We start from the raw sequence: 14,090 nt of genomic DNA, 5'->3' as shown, positions 1-14,090 counted from the left end.
CTGCCTGTTTTAAGAAGTTTTTGGTTTCTGTTGCATTTCTCTGATCATAATCTCTCTCAAACTCATCCATAATCCTCCTGGCTCCTGCAGATCCTCCACTGCTCCCATGGCCCCCTTCACCCCCCTTATGTTTTCAGCTTCACCAACATGATATACTGAGTATGCTGATATTCCTTTCAATGTCTGAGTTGGCAAGGCAAATTCTAGTCCTTCTCTCAGAGAGTAGACATGCCAAAACCATGGGTTCAAGTTCTACTTCTTTTTTGCTTTCACAGGGAGAAGCTGTACATTGGAAAGCAATTCAGAAAACAAGCCTACTAACAATGGAAGTGGATTAAACATTCAGTTATATCTGCCCGAAATGCAGCTATTTCAAGCTGAGGCAAAAACTCGTGAATGTAATCAAGTCGAAAAGTACATCAACCATATTTCCTCATTTTCACAACTTGAAAACATTCCTTCTGTCAAAAATCACATTTTTAATAAATATAGAATTGATTTTGTTGATTCCCCATTACTCATGCTAGAACAGAAAGCATACATTAGGGGGAAACCTTACAGATGTAATGAGTGTGGCAAAGCCTTTAGTGTATCTTCAAGCCTTACTAATCATCAAGTGATCCATAATGGAGAGAGACCTTCCAAATGTAAGGAATGTGGCAGAGTCTTCAGATACAATTCACATCTTGTAGAACATCAGAGAATTCATATGGGAGAGAAACCTTACAAATGTAATGAATGTGGCAAGGCCTTCAATCGAGTTTCACTCCTTGCCCAACATCAGAGAATCCACACTGGGGAGAAACCTTATAAATGTAATGAATGTGGCAAAGTTTTCAATCAGATTTCAACTCTTGCTCGTCATCGAACAATTCATACTGAAGAGAAACCTTACAAATGTAAGGAATGTGAAAAGGCCTTCAGCTATAATTCAAAACTTGCAGAACATTGGAGAATTCATACTGGAGAGAAACCTTACAAATGTAATGAATGTGGCAAGGTTTTCAATCAAATTTCACACCTGGCCAGACATCAGAGAATTCACACTGGGGAGAAACCTTACAAATGTAAGGAATGTGGAAAGGCCTTCAGTCACAATTCAAATCTTACAGAACACTGGAAAATTCATACGGGACAAACACCTTATAAATCTAATGATTGTGGCAAAGTCTTGAGTCAACTTTCACACTTTGCTCAACATTGGACAGTTCATACTGGATAGACACCTTAGACATGTAATGAATATGCCAGAGCATTTAGTATGTGTTCATATCTTCCCATCACCAGGTTATCCACAATCCAGACAAACCTTAACTAGTATAATGAATGTGTCAAGTGTCTTCATCAAGAAATTATCCCTAATAGTTTATCAAAGAGTTTATACTGGGGAGAAACCTTAGAACAGTATCAGCATGGCAAACTAGAGAAACTTTACAACTGTAATCATTGTGGCAAGATCTTCAGGAAAATCATATCCCTTACAGTTCATCAAACAATTCATACTGGAGGGAAATTTTACAAAATGTGATGAATGTGGCAAAGTCTTTAGTTGCCATTCACATCTTATGTGATGTTGCAGCAGTCATACTGGACAGAAAGAATTTTTACAAACAATTGTGACCATTAGTCACAATTTCCACCTTGCACATGATCTGAGATTAATTCATGACAGAGCCTTTAAAATTTTAGTGAGTACAGCAGACTCCTCATCATGAATAGTAGAATTAATCAACATCAGAGAATGCATACTAAGGAGAAATCTAGTACATGTATCAAATGCTGTATTCATGCCTCAGCACACTGAACATCAAGTGTACAACATCTTTAATAAAACCATGCAGTGGAGTATCCTACATCTTCACTGAAACCATACAAATGGAATGTGGCGATAGTGTAGGACATCAGAAAATTTACACAGGAAATAACTCAGTCTTTTGTTATCCAATATTAATCTATGATACTTTTTGGTGGAGATAATTACAAGTCAATATAAGTTGGATCTCATCACATGGTATATAGCATGTGTTCAAAGACATAGAGAAATGGTCAGTTATGACAATAAGTATTGACCTGAATTTTTTTTTAACCTGAAATTTGAAATCTCTCCATATGCTTTCCATAATGATGTGTCACTCTGATGTCTCAGAAACAATGAGTTAACAAGCTGACTTGATTAGTGAGAATCATTTTTAGCCAATTTTCTGAAAGAATAAGGACACTTTTGTTTTTATGTTTTTTTTTTATTTTTTTGAAACAGAGTCTCACTCTGTTGCCTAGGCTACAGTGCTAAGGCATTAGCCTAGCTCACAACAACCTCAAATTCATGGGCTCAAGCAATCCTCCTGCCTCAGCCTCCCAAGTAGCTGGGACTACAAACAACTACCACAATGCCCAGCTGGATTTTCTATCTTTAGTAGAGATGGGGTCTCACTCTTGCTCAGGCTGGCCAGGATTACAGGTGTCAGCCACTGCACCTGACCATAGTTATCATGTTTTTAACTGAAAAATACATATTTTTTTATAACTGAATGAATCACATTTTCTCTACCAACAATATTTTATTCTACCTCAGGTGGGTACTTCATAACGGTAATAATGTACCTTTAGCTAGAACATTTTTGTGTGGGTGTGTGTGGGAAATCAAACAACATATACTTTTTGGTACATATACTTAGGCCAGTATGATTTGGGATAGTCATTATTAGCACTTGAGTTATACTCTACATTCTAGATTCTTATGTGGGTACAGTGAAAATCCCTTAGCAGTGCAACTGCAGACTCTTAGATCCTCAAATGTCCTTTGCTATTGATAAACATGCACTATATTATTATATTCTACATGCCCCCTTCTTGTGTGCTACATAAGACCCCTAGCATGTACCTTCATTTTCATGAAACAAAAAATACAAAAATAGTAATATGAAAAATATTACAAAATTTTAAAAAGTGGCAAATGAGAATAAGAATACCATCTCTTTTTGGTCCTTGGAGTGGCTAGTGGATATAACTTGAAAATAATGTTCACAAACTTCCACATATGAATGAGCATGCAGAATGGAAATATGTTTTGGTAGATAAAGTAGAAACTTTCTATATTTACCGTCATCACATTTTTGGTACATTCAATTTTTTTTTTAACTTCAGATTAATATAAGGATACATAAGATTGGGTTACATTGTTGGGTAGTGTCTCAGCTTGCCATACCCCAATCCTCTCCTACTCCCTCCTCCCTATTTCAGTTTATGTTTTTCTCTTTTGAGGGCCTGTAGTTTGTCTATTACTTGGTATATTCAGCTTTTGACCACTTCAGTAAAACCTGGTTAAAATGCACCTAACATTCAGTTTGGATATTGAGAGTGATGACACTGTACAGTGAAGTGTTATGAGAATTTTTATTACATAATTAGGCTTCCTAGGGAAAGCAATTTGTCCAAAACTGGCTTTATTGAACTTGGCATAGAAGGCTGACTATCAGTATTGTGATTGCTAAAGGGTGTGGTTAAGATGGGGATATCCACTTGTGGTTTAAACTTCCAGTTGGTGCCAAAGGAGGGAATACTCAGGCTTCTCTGTCAGCTTGACCAGGTAGGCAAAATAAAATCAGGGAGTGCAGAGGTGTAAGAGATGTTAGTAGTCAACCATCGCACAATATAGGCCGACTCTTTAGTACATGCTGTATCTTTAGTTTTCAAACTCTCAACTTAGATAGGAAAGGCCCTGATTTCCTCATGGTAACAGCATTTCTATCTGGGGTGCAGACATGGGTCTCATGGCACAATATGACTTAGTGAAAAATGTGAGAGACTATTCACTTAAATTGCCGAACAAGTTTTTATAGTACTTCAATTAAAATTATCATGTGGAAGTTTATTATAGTTTAATGAATATGATTAAGGAATTTTACTAGAAGAGCATTCTTCCAAAAGGGATAGAAATGTTATTTTGAGGAATATATTCCATAGTTCATTTTCAACTGTAATAAAATTTTTGTGTGTGTTTTTGTGAATAGTTCTTTTACAGTTAGGGGTCCTTCTGGAGCAGAAGGGGGCCCCCCTTATGGGGCAATAATAAGGTTTTTAAATGTTCAAAAGCCTGGTGTGCAACCAGCATTGTCTTGAGGTCAGGTCATAAAGGTTAATCGTAAACTGCTGTCACAGAAAGGTAAGCAGAAACAGTTTGTGAGGCATCCAGCCTAGTAATTCACCTTCTGGGTGTGCACAGTTCTGGGCCAGAACTTGTGATGACTTCCCTGTTCAGGAAGGTTATGATCTGGTATTGACCAAAATCACTGCACAGAGGCTATCTCAACCTTTCCTTTTCTTCCTTATTCCTTCATTACTGGGACATTTGCAGACCGTGTGGTTGAAGTATTCTTCCTATTGCAGCAATTTTTTTGAATAAAATCTCTCCTAACGTATCTAAATGCATTTTTTAACACTAGTAAATATTTTCATTGTTCAATCCATGTTAGAATACACACGTTATCTTTTTGGCAGCACAGGCTATGATACATGCTCAATAGGTGACAGTACTTCCTGATTAAAACAATTTTTTAAAATCTTTAGTAATTTATCTCTCCGAGTCAGAGCTCACACTGCCCACTAAACATAGCCAATAAATCAAGAGTCAATGTATTGGGTCCAAAGAAAACACCTCCTTTAATTCAGAAAGCCAGAAAACTGACATGACAGACTGATGTCCCAAAGAACAATCTTAGGTTAGTATGAACATCAGGCTCCGTTTAATGTTAAGGGAAGTGGGAGGAGGAGAGCAGTGGGAAGAGGTGACTGATGACCACAGATACTTGAGCAAGGGTCTGGGGGTCCAAACTTCTTTGTTCTTAGCTCAGTTCACTTTAGATGATATAGGTTAGGTCACAATATTCCTCTTTAAGGTAACACTGTTACTTGTGTACATACTTTATCACCCTGGGAGCTAGTTTGGGGAAAGGAGCAGTTATTTTTCTTATGAAATTGAACTGCAAACTATCTTTCAACTATCATTAGCTTGCCTGTGGGCAAAGCTAAGCAGAATCTTTTAACCTAAGGGATGTTGCTGCTGGGGATCAGAGGAAAAAATGGAGTTAGTTATGCTAAGCCTCCCTCCACTATTACATCATAATGACATTGCAGAGAGGCATCTATCAAGAGCTTTCTGTGACAGAAAATATCCCTTTATAAATATATATATATATAGAGAGAGAGAGAGAGAAAGAGAGAGAGAGAGAGAGTCTCACTATGTCCCCCTCAGTGGAGTGCTGTGGCATCAAAGCTCACAGCAACCTCCAACTCTTAGGCTTAAGTGATTCTCTTGCCTCATCCTCCCAAGTAGCTGGAACTACAGGCACCTGCCACAAGGCCGGGCTATTTTTTGTTACAGTTGTCATTGTTGTTTAACTGGCCCAGGCTGGGTTCAACCCCACCACCCTCAGTGTAGGCAGCTGGTGCCATACCACTGTTCTATGGGCACCAAGCCCCTTTATATTTCTTGTGAATAAGAATATCCACATTGCTTCCTTGAAGTTTTTAGAAGCAACAAAATTTCTCATGTACACAATGGATGTCTGACTTTCAGCTATAAACAGCTCTTCATCTACTGTTCTGACTTTAATCAAAAGTTTCACAAGCCACCACCCCCTTTCAATAAAACTGGCCCAAGCCGGAAGTGGTGGCATGCACCTATAGTCCCAGCTACTCAGGAGGCTGAGACAGAAGGATTGTTTGAGTCCAGGAGTTCTGGGCTATAGTGTGCTATGCTGATCGGGTGTCTGCACTAAGTTAAGCATCAATATGGTGACCTTCTGGGAGCAGGGAGCCACCAGGTTGCCTAAGGAGGGGTGAACCAGCCCAGATTGGAAACAGAGCAGGTCAAAACTCCCACGCTGATCAGTAATGGGATCGCACCTGTGAATAGCTACTGCAGTCCAGCCTGGGCAATATAGTGAGACCCAGTCTCTTAAAAAAAAAAAAAACTGGCCTGAACATCTCCCCTCCAGTCTCGGCTCTGGGAGATAAGAGCATGCAGTGCCCTGATTATGTAAGTGGAGATACTTTGGGGAGAAGGTTTTGTGAATTGGTCCCACAAGAAGTGGGTTGGCCCTTGGCCACAGAGGAGCAAGGAGGGACCCGCTTACTCATAATCCAAGGAGAATGCATTGTGGGGAAGAGGGTGATTTCATTGGGTTAAGATACACCCATGGAATAACAACTTTTTTTCCCCTGTAAACAAATGTACACGAACTAAAAAACCCCAATAAACTTTGGTCTCTTCAAAGCAAAAAAAAAAAGTTTCACAAGCAATTGATTTATTTGCTTGGGATCATGCAAGTCCAGGCTAAAAGTTCTTTGTTTCTTTCTTTTTTTTTTTTTTGAGACAGAGTCACACTATGTCACCCTCGATAGAGTGCATGGCATCACAGCTCACAGCTACCTCAAACTCTTGGGCTTAAGTGATTGATTCTCTTGCCTCAGCCTCCCAAGTAGCTGGGACTATAGGTGCCCATCACAATGCCCAGCTATTTTTGTTGTGGTTGTTGTCGTCATTGTTGTTTGGCAAGCCAGGACTGGTTTAAACCCACCAGTCCCAGTGTATGTGGCTGGCACCCTAGCCACTGAGTATAGGCACCAAGCCAAAAGTTCTTTCTAGGCAATGTAGCTACTTAGCATTGCATAATAATGAAAAATCTACCTTGTAAAGATCTCAAATTCTTCTCTGGACACCGTGTCTCTTAAAAACATGTCAAGAGACTATAAAGAAAGGTCAATGTATAGAAGTCATATGATGGTCAACATAAGAAAGTAGGATTACTGTACTGATACATACATGTGGTGCATGCCCCATCTATGAAAATTAGGTCACTTTAGGAAGGTGGTCAATGTAGGGAGATGGTCCATTATGGAGGTTCTGCAGTATTTTCTTGTATTCATCTGTGTACCATGCCAGGGCATTCTGCTTATTTTATTTCATTATATTTTATTTTATTTTATTTTATTTTATTTTATGAGGCAGAATGTTTATGTCACCCTCAGTAGACTGCTATGGCATCACAGCTCACAGCAACCTCAAACTCTTGGGCTTAAGGCGATTCTCTTGCTTCTCTTAAGCAGCTGGAACTACAGGCACCTGCCATAATGCCCAGCTATTTGTTGTTGCAGTTGTCATTGTTGTTTAGCTGGCCCAGCTGGATTCGAACCCCAACAGGCTTGGTGTATGTATCTGGTGCCATAACCACTGTGATACGGGCGCTGAGCCCATTCTCCTCAATTTTAGTCTGCTAAAATGTTAACTATGAGGGGCAGAGACAAGATGGCTGACTGAAGCCAGCTTTCCACAGAGGCTCCCATCCAGAAGGAGAGTTAAAGGACAGAAATTTAGCAAGTAACCTGGTGGAATAGAGCTGCACCAAGAGAGAAGGTTGAAGAACACACATCAACCCCACTGAGGTGAGCTGCAACCCCAAGGATACAAACAAAAGATACAAAATCCATCACCAAGTGGATGGGAGTCCCCTCCCCCATGTGAATGGCTCTGAGTGCCCCACAAAAAAACGAGCAGAGTTCAAAGGTCCTCCCACTACACTCCACTGGAGAGAACCTCTAAAAACTGGACCTATCTCCCCTACTACAGTGCCACAGCATTCTCCTGCCAGGCATAAAACTGTATAAAACTGTATATATTCTCCACCTGCAATTCTGAGCTCCCAGCACTCCCCTCCACTATCACTCTGAGGTCTGGAGGCCTGTCCCCCAGGAGTCCAGATTCTTGGGTGATTTCACGAGGGGTCTGGGCAGGGCCTAGTCTGCAGCTGGTCAGTGCTGACTCTTGGGCGTGGGAGTGAGGAGAGTACAGTTGGCTGAGAGGGAACCACACCTGAGCGGCGGTGACCCGAGGCACAGAGCAGAAACTGCTTTTGGCAACAATAGGGCTCACTCCCAGATATTGTGAAGCCACACCCCCTGTCTCCCTGGGCAACCAGAGGAGGCCGGGCATCTTCTCAGGTGGCAAGCACCATGGAACAGACCTGGGATGGAAGCGCAGGCCCCATGAGTAAAGGGTTTGACTGAGGCGGTACTGGCCTGGATGGAGCGCGGGGACTAGAAAATTCACGTGCAAAGCCAGCAAATTTCCAGGGAAGGGCTGACCCAGAGAACTGCTTTACTGAGCCTAAGATGCACCCAGCCCTCAGGGGATCGTCAGCCTATAGACAAAGGAAGGCAAGAGGCTAGAACTGACAGCTAACCAAATACAAACCTGCAGGAGCAAAGACAGAGCCTGTGGCGCAGGCTCTGGGAACTCAAAACTGCTTCTCTTCTGCAGGGGAATTTAGCAGGGACAGAAATAAATCCCCGCAAAGTTGTTCTGTTCTGTTCTGTCAGTAACATCAATCAAGGGTGGGGCTGGAACTGAGTGAACACCACCCAGCCTCCATCAAGCGCCCAAGGTTGTCAGACCCCCACCTCCCCCTGCTGGATAGAGGCAGAGTGCAGCGGCCTGGCTGAGCAGATATAGATTTCCTTGTGATTCAGGCAGGTGCAAACCCTGGGAGAATCTGTTCACTACAGGCAACTGGGTCACAGCCCTGCGGGGCTATCAATGATTGGGTGTGCAAGGTGGGGAAAGGCATCAATCTTCCCAGACTAATCTATTTGCTGGATGGGTCCTCCTGACTTCACGGAGCACTGGAGCAAGTCATATCTGAGTTGTCACAAGACCCCTGTGATCCAGTTGCCAGAGACCTTTTAAACTCTTCAACCTGAGACAGATGCTGACTGAGACAATTGATTTGGACCTTTTGAACTGAGCCAATCACCCGAGGACTATTCAAGTGGTGCCCTGGGTGTGTGGTTGTAGGAAGGTTTGATTTTCCTTTTCCAATTGTTGCCTGTGAGGGGCAGGGTGACTTAATTGCTGCTATTTCTCCACAGCTGAGACTTCAGCCAGAGTAACTGTTTCACTAGGATCGAACAGACACCAGCTGAAAACAAAGCAGAACCACTTAGCCCCACAACACCAAACAGATCCCCAGTTTCACAGGCCGTAGCACTGTACGGGTCCTCAACAAAGCTCCAGGGGGAAAATCAAATGGTGTAAAATAATAATTGGGTGGAATCAGTGGAAAAACTCTGGTAACATGAATAACCAGAATAGATCAACGCTCCCGCCCACCCACGGAAAGATATGGCAGATGTAACTGAAGATCCCATTTATAAACAGCTGGCCAAGATGTCAGAAACCAAATTCAGAATTTGGATTGCAAATAAGATTAATAGAATGGAGGAAAATTTGGAATTAGAAATTCAAGGAACAATTCAAAAGTCGGAATTAGAAACTCGAGGAGAAATTCAAAAGTTTTCTCAAGAATTTAACAAATTTAAAGACAAAAGCACCAAAGATTTTGATGCACTGAAGCAAGAATTTGCAACCCTCAAAGATCTGAAAAATACCATAGCATGAGTAGCAAGCAAGCAGAAGAAAGGATTTCTGACATTGAAGACAAAGCCTTTGAACGCTCCCAAACTCTCAAAGAGGAAGAGAAATGGAGAACAAAAACAGATCATTCTCTCAGAGAGCTCTGGGATAATTTGAAGAAGGCTAATATCCGCCTCATTGGAATCCCTGAAACTGATGATGTGGCCTCACAAGGCACAGAGGCCCTTCTCCATGAAATTATGAAGGAGAATTTTCCAGACATGCCGAGAAATTCTGAAATTCAGTTGGCAGACAGTTTCAGAACCCCAGCATGACTCAGTACGAATAAGACATCCCCCAGGCATATCATAATTAACTTCACTAAAGTTAATATGAAGGAGAAAATTCTGAAAGCAGCTAGACGTAAGAAATCCATTACCTACAAAGGGAAGAATATTAGAATGACTGCAGATCTCTCTGCTGAAACTTTTCAAGCCAGAAGAGGGTGGTCATCAACTTTTAATCTCCTAAAGCAAAATAACTTTCAACCCCAGACCCTGTATCCAGCTAAACTAGTTTCATTTATGATGGAGAAATTAAATACTTTAATGACATTCATATGTTGAAGAAATTTGCCATAACCAAACCAGCTCTTCAGGATATTCTCAGACCTATCCTCCATAATGACCAGCCCAATCCTCTACCACAAAAGTAAACTCACTCAGAAACTTTTGATCAAACTCCAACTTCCACAGTGGCAAAAGGATTAAAAATGTCCACTGGACTTTCGAACAACTCGATACTCAAAATTTTACCAGACTTTTCAATATTCTCCATTACTGTGAACAGCTTAAACTGTCTTCTAAAGAGGCACAGGTTAGCTGACTGAATACAAAAACTCAGGCCAGATATTTGCTGCATACAAGAGTCACATCTTACCTTAAAAGATAAATACAGACTCAGGGTGAAAGGATGGTCATCCATATTTCAGGCAAATGGTAATCAGAATAAAGCAGGTGTTATAATTCTATTTGCAGACACAAAGGGCTTTAAACCAACAAAGGTAAGGAAGGATAAGAATGGTCATTTCATATTTTTTAAGGGTAATACTCAATATGATGAGATTTCAATTATTAATATTTATGCACCCAACCAGAATGCACCTCAATTTATAAGAGAAACTCTAACAGACATGAGCAACTTGTTCTACTCCAGCTCCATAATAGTTGGAAATTTCAACACTCCTTTGTCAGTGTTGGATAGATCCTCCAATAAGAAGCTGAGCACAGAAATTTTAGATTTAAACCTAACCATCAGTCCTCTTTTTCTGGCTGGAACCATGGTGGGTGGTGAAGAGAAGAAAAAGAAGGTTCCTGCTGTGCCAGAAACCCTTACAAAAAAGCAAAAGAATTTTGCAGAGCTGAAGATCAAGCATCTGAGAAAGAAGTGTGCCCAAAAGATGCTTTGAAAGGCAAGGAGGAAGCTTATCTATGAAAAAGCTAAGCATTATCATAAAGAATATAGGCAGATGTATAGACCTGAGATTCAGATGGCTAGGATGGCAAGAAAAGCTGGCAACTTCTATGTACCTGCAGAACCAAAATTGGCATTTGTCATCAGGATCAGAGGTATGAATGGTGTGAGTCCAAAGGTCCAAAAAGTGTTGCAGCTTCTTTGCCTTCACCAGATCTTCAAAGGAACATTTTTTTTTTTTTTTTTTGTAGAGACAGAGTCTCACTTTATGGCCCTCAGTAGAGTGCCGTGGCCTCACACAGCTCACAGCAACCTCCAACTCCTGGGCTTAAGCGATTCTCTTGCCTCAGCCTCCCGAGTAGCTGGGACTACAGGCGCCCGCCACAACGCCCGGCTATTATTTTTTTGGTTGCAGTTTGGCCGGGGCCGGGTTTGAACCCGCCACCCTCGGTATATGGGGCCGGCGCCCTACGGACTGAGCCACAGGTGCCGCCCTCAAAGGAACTTTTGTTAAGCTCAACAAGGCTTCCATTAACATGCTGAGGATTGTAGAACCGTATATTGCATGGGGGTACCCCAATCTGAAGTCAGTAAATGAGCTAATCTACAAGCATGGTTATGGCAAAATCAATAAGAAATGAATTGCGTTGACTGATAACAATTTGATTGCACAATCTCTTGGTAAATATGGCATCATCTGCATGGAGGATCTGATTCATGAGATCTATACTGTTGGAAAACGCTTCAAAGAAGCAAATAACTTCCTGTGGCCCTTTAAGTTATCATCTCCATGCGGGGCGGGATGAAGAAAGAAACAACCCACTTTGTAGAAGGTGGATATGCTGGTAACAGGGAAGATCAAATCAATAGCCTTATTAGAAGAATGAACTAAGGTATCTGCCCTGATTATTTTTGTAATCTTGTCAGTGAATAAATAGTGACTGCTTTCAAATTGAAAAAAAAAAAAATAAATAAACATAACATCCAACATTTGGATTTAGCAGACATCTACAGAACATTTCATCCCAACAAAACTGAATACACATACTTCTCATCAGCCCATGGAACATACTCCAAAATTGATCACATCTTAGGTCACAAGTCTAACCTCAATAAATTTAAAGGAATAGAAATTATTCCTTGCATCTTCTTGGACCACCATGGAATAAAAGTTGAACTCAGTAACAACAGAAATCTGCATACTCATACAAAAGCATGGAAATTAAATAACCTTATGCTGAATGATAGCTGGATCAGAGATGAGATCAAGAAGGAAATGGCCAAATTTTTGGAACAAAATGACAATGAAAACATGAACTATCAGAACCTCTGGGATACTGCAAAGGCAGTCCTAAGAGGGAAATTTATAGCACAGCAAGCCTTAAGAGAATGGAAAGAGAGGAAGTTAAAAACTTAATGGGACATCTCAAGCAACTGGAAAAGGAAGAACATTCCAACCCCAAACCCAGTAGAAGAAAAGAAATAACCAAAATTAGAGCAGAATTAAATGAAATTGAAAACAAAAGAATTATACAACAGATCAATAAATTGAAAAGTTGGTTTTTGAAAAGGTCAATAAAATAGATAAAACTTTGGCTAACCTAACCAGGAAAAAAAGAGTGAAATCTCTAATCTCATCAATCAGAAATGACAAAGACGAAATAACAACAGACTCCTCAGAAATTCAAAAAATTCTTAATGAATATTACAAGAAACTTTATTCTCAGAAATATGAAAATCTGAAGGAAATTGACCAATATGTGGAAGCACGTCACCTTCCAAGACTTAGCCAGAATCAAGTGGAAATGATGAACAGGCCAATATCAAGTTCTGAAATAGCATCAACCATACAAAATCTCCCTAAAAAGAAAAGCCCAGGACCAGATGGCTTCACGTCAGAATTATACCAAACCTTTAAAGAAGAACTAGTACCTATATTACTCAACTTGTTCCAAAATATAGAAAAAGAAGGAAGACTACCCAACATGTTCTATGAAGCAAACATCACCCTGATCCCCAAACCAGGAAAAGACCCAACAAGAAAAGAAAATTATAGACCAATATCACTAATGAATTTAGATGCAAAAATATTCAACAAGATCCTAACAAACAGAATCCAGCAACACATCAAACAAATTATACATAAGTTTTTATGTATAATTGGTTTTATCCCAGGGTCTCAAGGCTGGTTCAATATGCGTAAATCTATAAGTATAATTCAGCACATAAACAAATTAAAAAACAAAGTCCAGGGTGGCGCCTGTGGCTCAAGGAGTAGGGCGCCGGTCCCATATGCCGGAGGTGGTGGGTTCAAACCTAGCCCTGGCCAAAAACCACAAAAAAAAAAAAAAAGTCCGTACGATTATCTCAATTGATGCAGAAAAAGCTTTTGATAATACACAGCATCTCTTCATGATCAGAACACTTAAGAAAATTGGTATAGAAGGGACATTTCTTATACTGATAGAGGACATCTTCAGCAAACCCACAGCCAATATCATATTGAATGGAGTTAATTGAAATCATTTCCACTCAGATCAGGAACCAGACAGGGCTGCCCATTGTGTCCACTACTCTTTAACATTGTAATCAAAGTTTTAGCCACTGCAATTAGGGAAGAAAAGGCTATCAAGGGTATCCATATAGGGTCAGAAGAGATCAAAATTTTGCTCTTCGCAGATGATATGATTGTGTATCTGGAAAACACCAGGGATTCTACCACAAAACTCTTAGAAGTGATCAAGGAATACAGCAACGTCTCAGGTTACAAAATCAACATTCATGGGGCGGCTCCTGTGGCTCAAGGAGTAGGGTGCCAGTCCCATATGCCGGAGGTGGTGGGTTCAAACCTAGCCCCGGCCAAAAAAAAAAAAAAAATCAACATTCATAAATTGGTAGCCTTTATATATACCAACAATAGTCAAGCTGAAAAAACAGTTAAGGACTCTATTCCATTCACAGTAGTGCCAAAGAAGATGAAATATTTGGGAGTTTACCTAACAAAGGACGTGAAAGATCTCTATAAATAGAACTATGAAACTCTAAGAAAAGAAATAGCTGAAAATGTTAACAAATCGAAAAACATACCTTGCTCATGGCTGGAAGAATCGACATTGTTAAAATGTCCATACTACCCAAAGCAATATACAATTTTAATGCAATCCCTATTAAAGCTCCACTGTCATACTTTAAAGATCTTGAAAAAATA

The 14,090-nt window shown here is 40.4% G+C and overlaps 1 protein-coding gene across 1 annotated transcript; it reads left to right on the top strand.

Moving 5' to 3' along the window:
- Window positions 1–361: 361 nt before the first annotated feature.
- Window positions 362–1,222, top strand: LOC128596549 (zinc finger protein 83-like). Its single transcript, XM_053606133.1, has one exon. The coding sequence runs from the start codon at window positions 362–364 to the stop codon at window positions 1,220–1,222; it is 861 nt and encodes a 286-aa protein (XP_053462108.1).
- Window positions 1,223–14,090: the final 12,868 nt, after the last annotated feature.

The sequence above is a fragment of the Nycticebus coucang genome, chromosome 10 (assembly GCF_027406575.1).
Source record: "Nycticebus coucang isolate mNycCou1 chromosome 10, mNycCou1.pri, whole genome shotgun sequence".
Taxonomy (NCBI): domain Eukaryota; kingdom Metazoa; phylum Chordata; class Mammalia; order Primates; family Lorisidae; genus Nycticebus; species Nycticebus coucang.
Note: the sequence above shows the minus strand (reverse complement) of the source record. Positions and strands in the feature narration are given on the sequence as shown.

Coding starts and splice junctions, on each gene's coding strand:
- LOC128596549 (XM_053606133.1), top strand. CDS start 362: ATGCAGCTATTTCAAGCTGAGGCAAAAACTCGTGAATGTAATCAAGTC.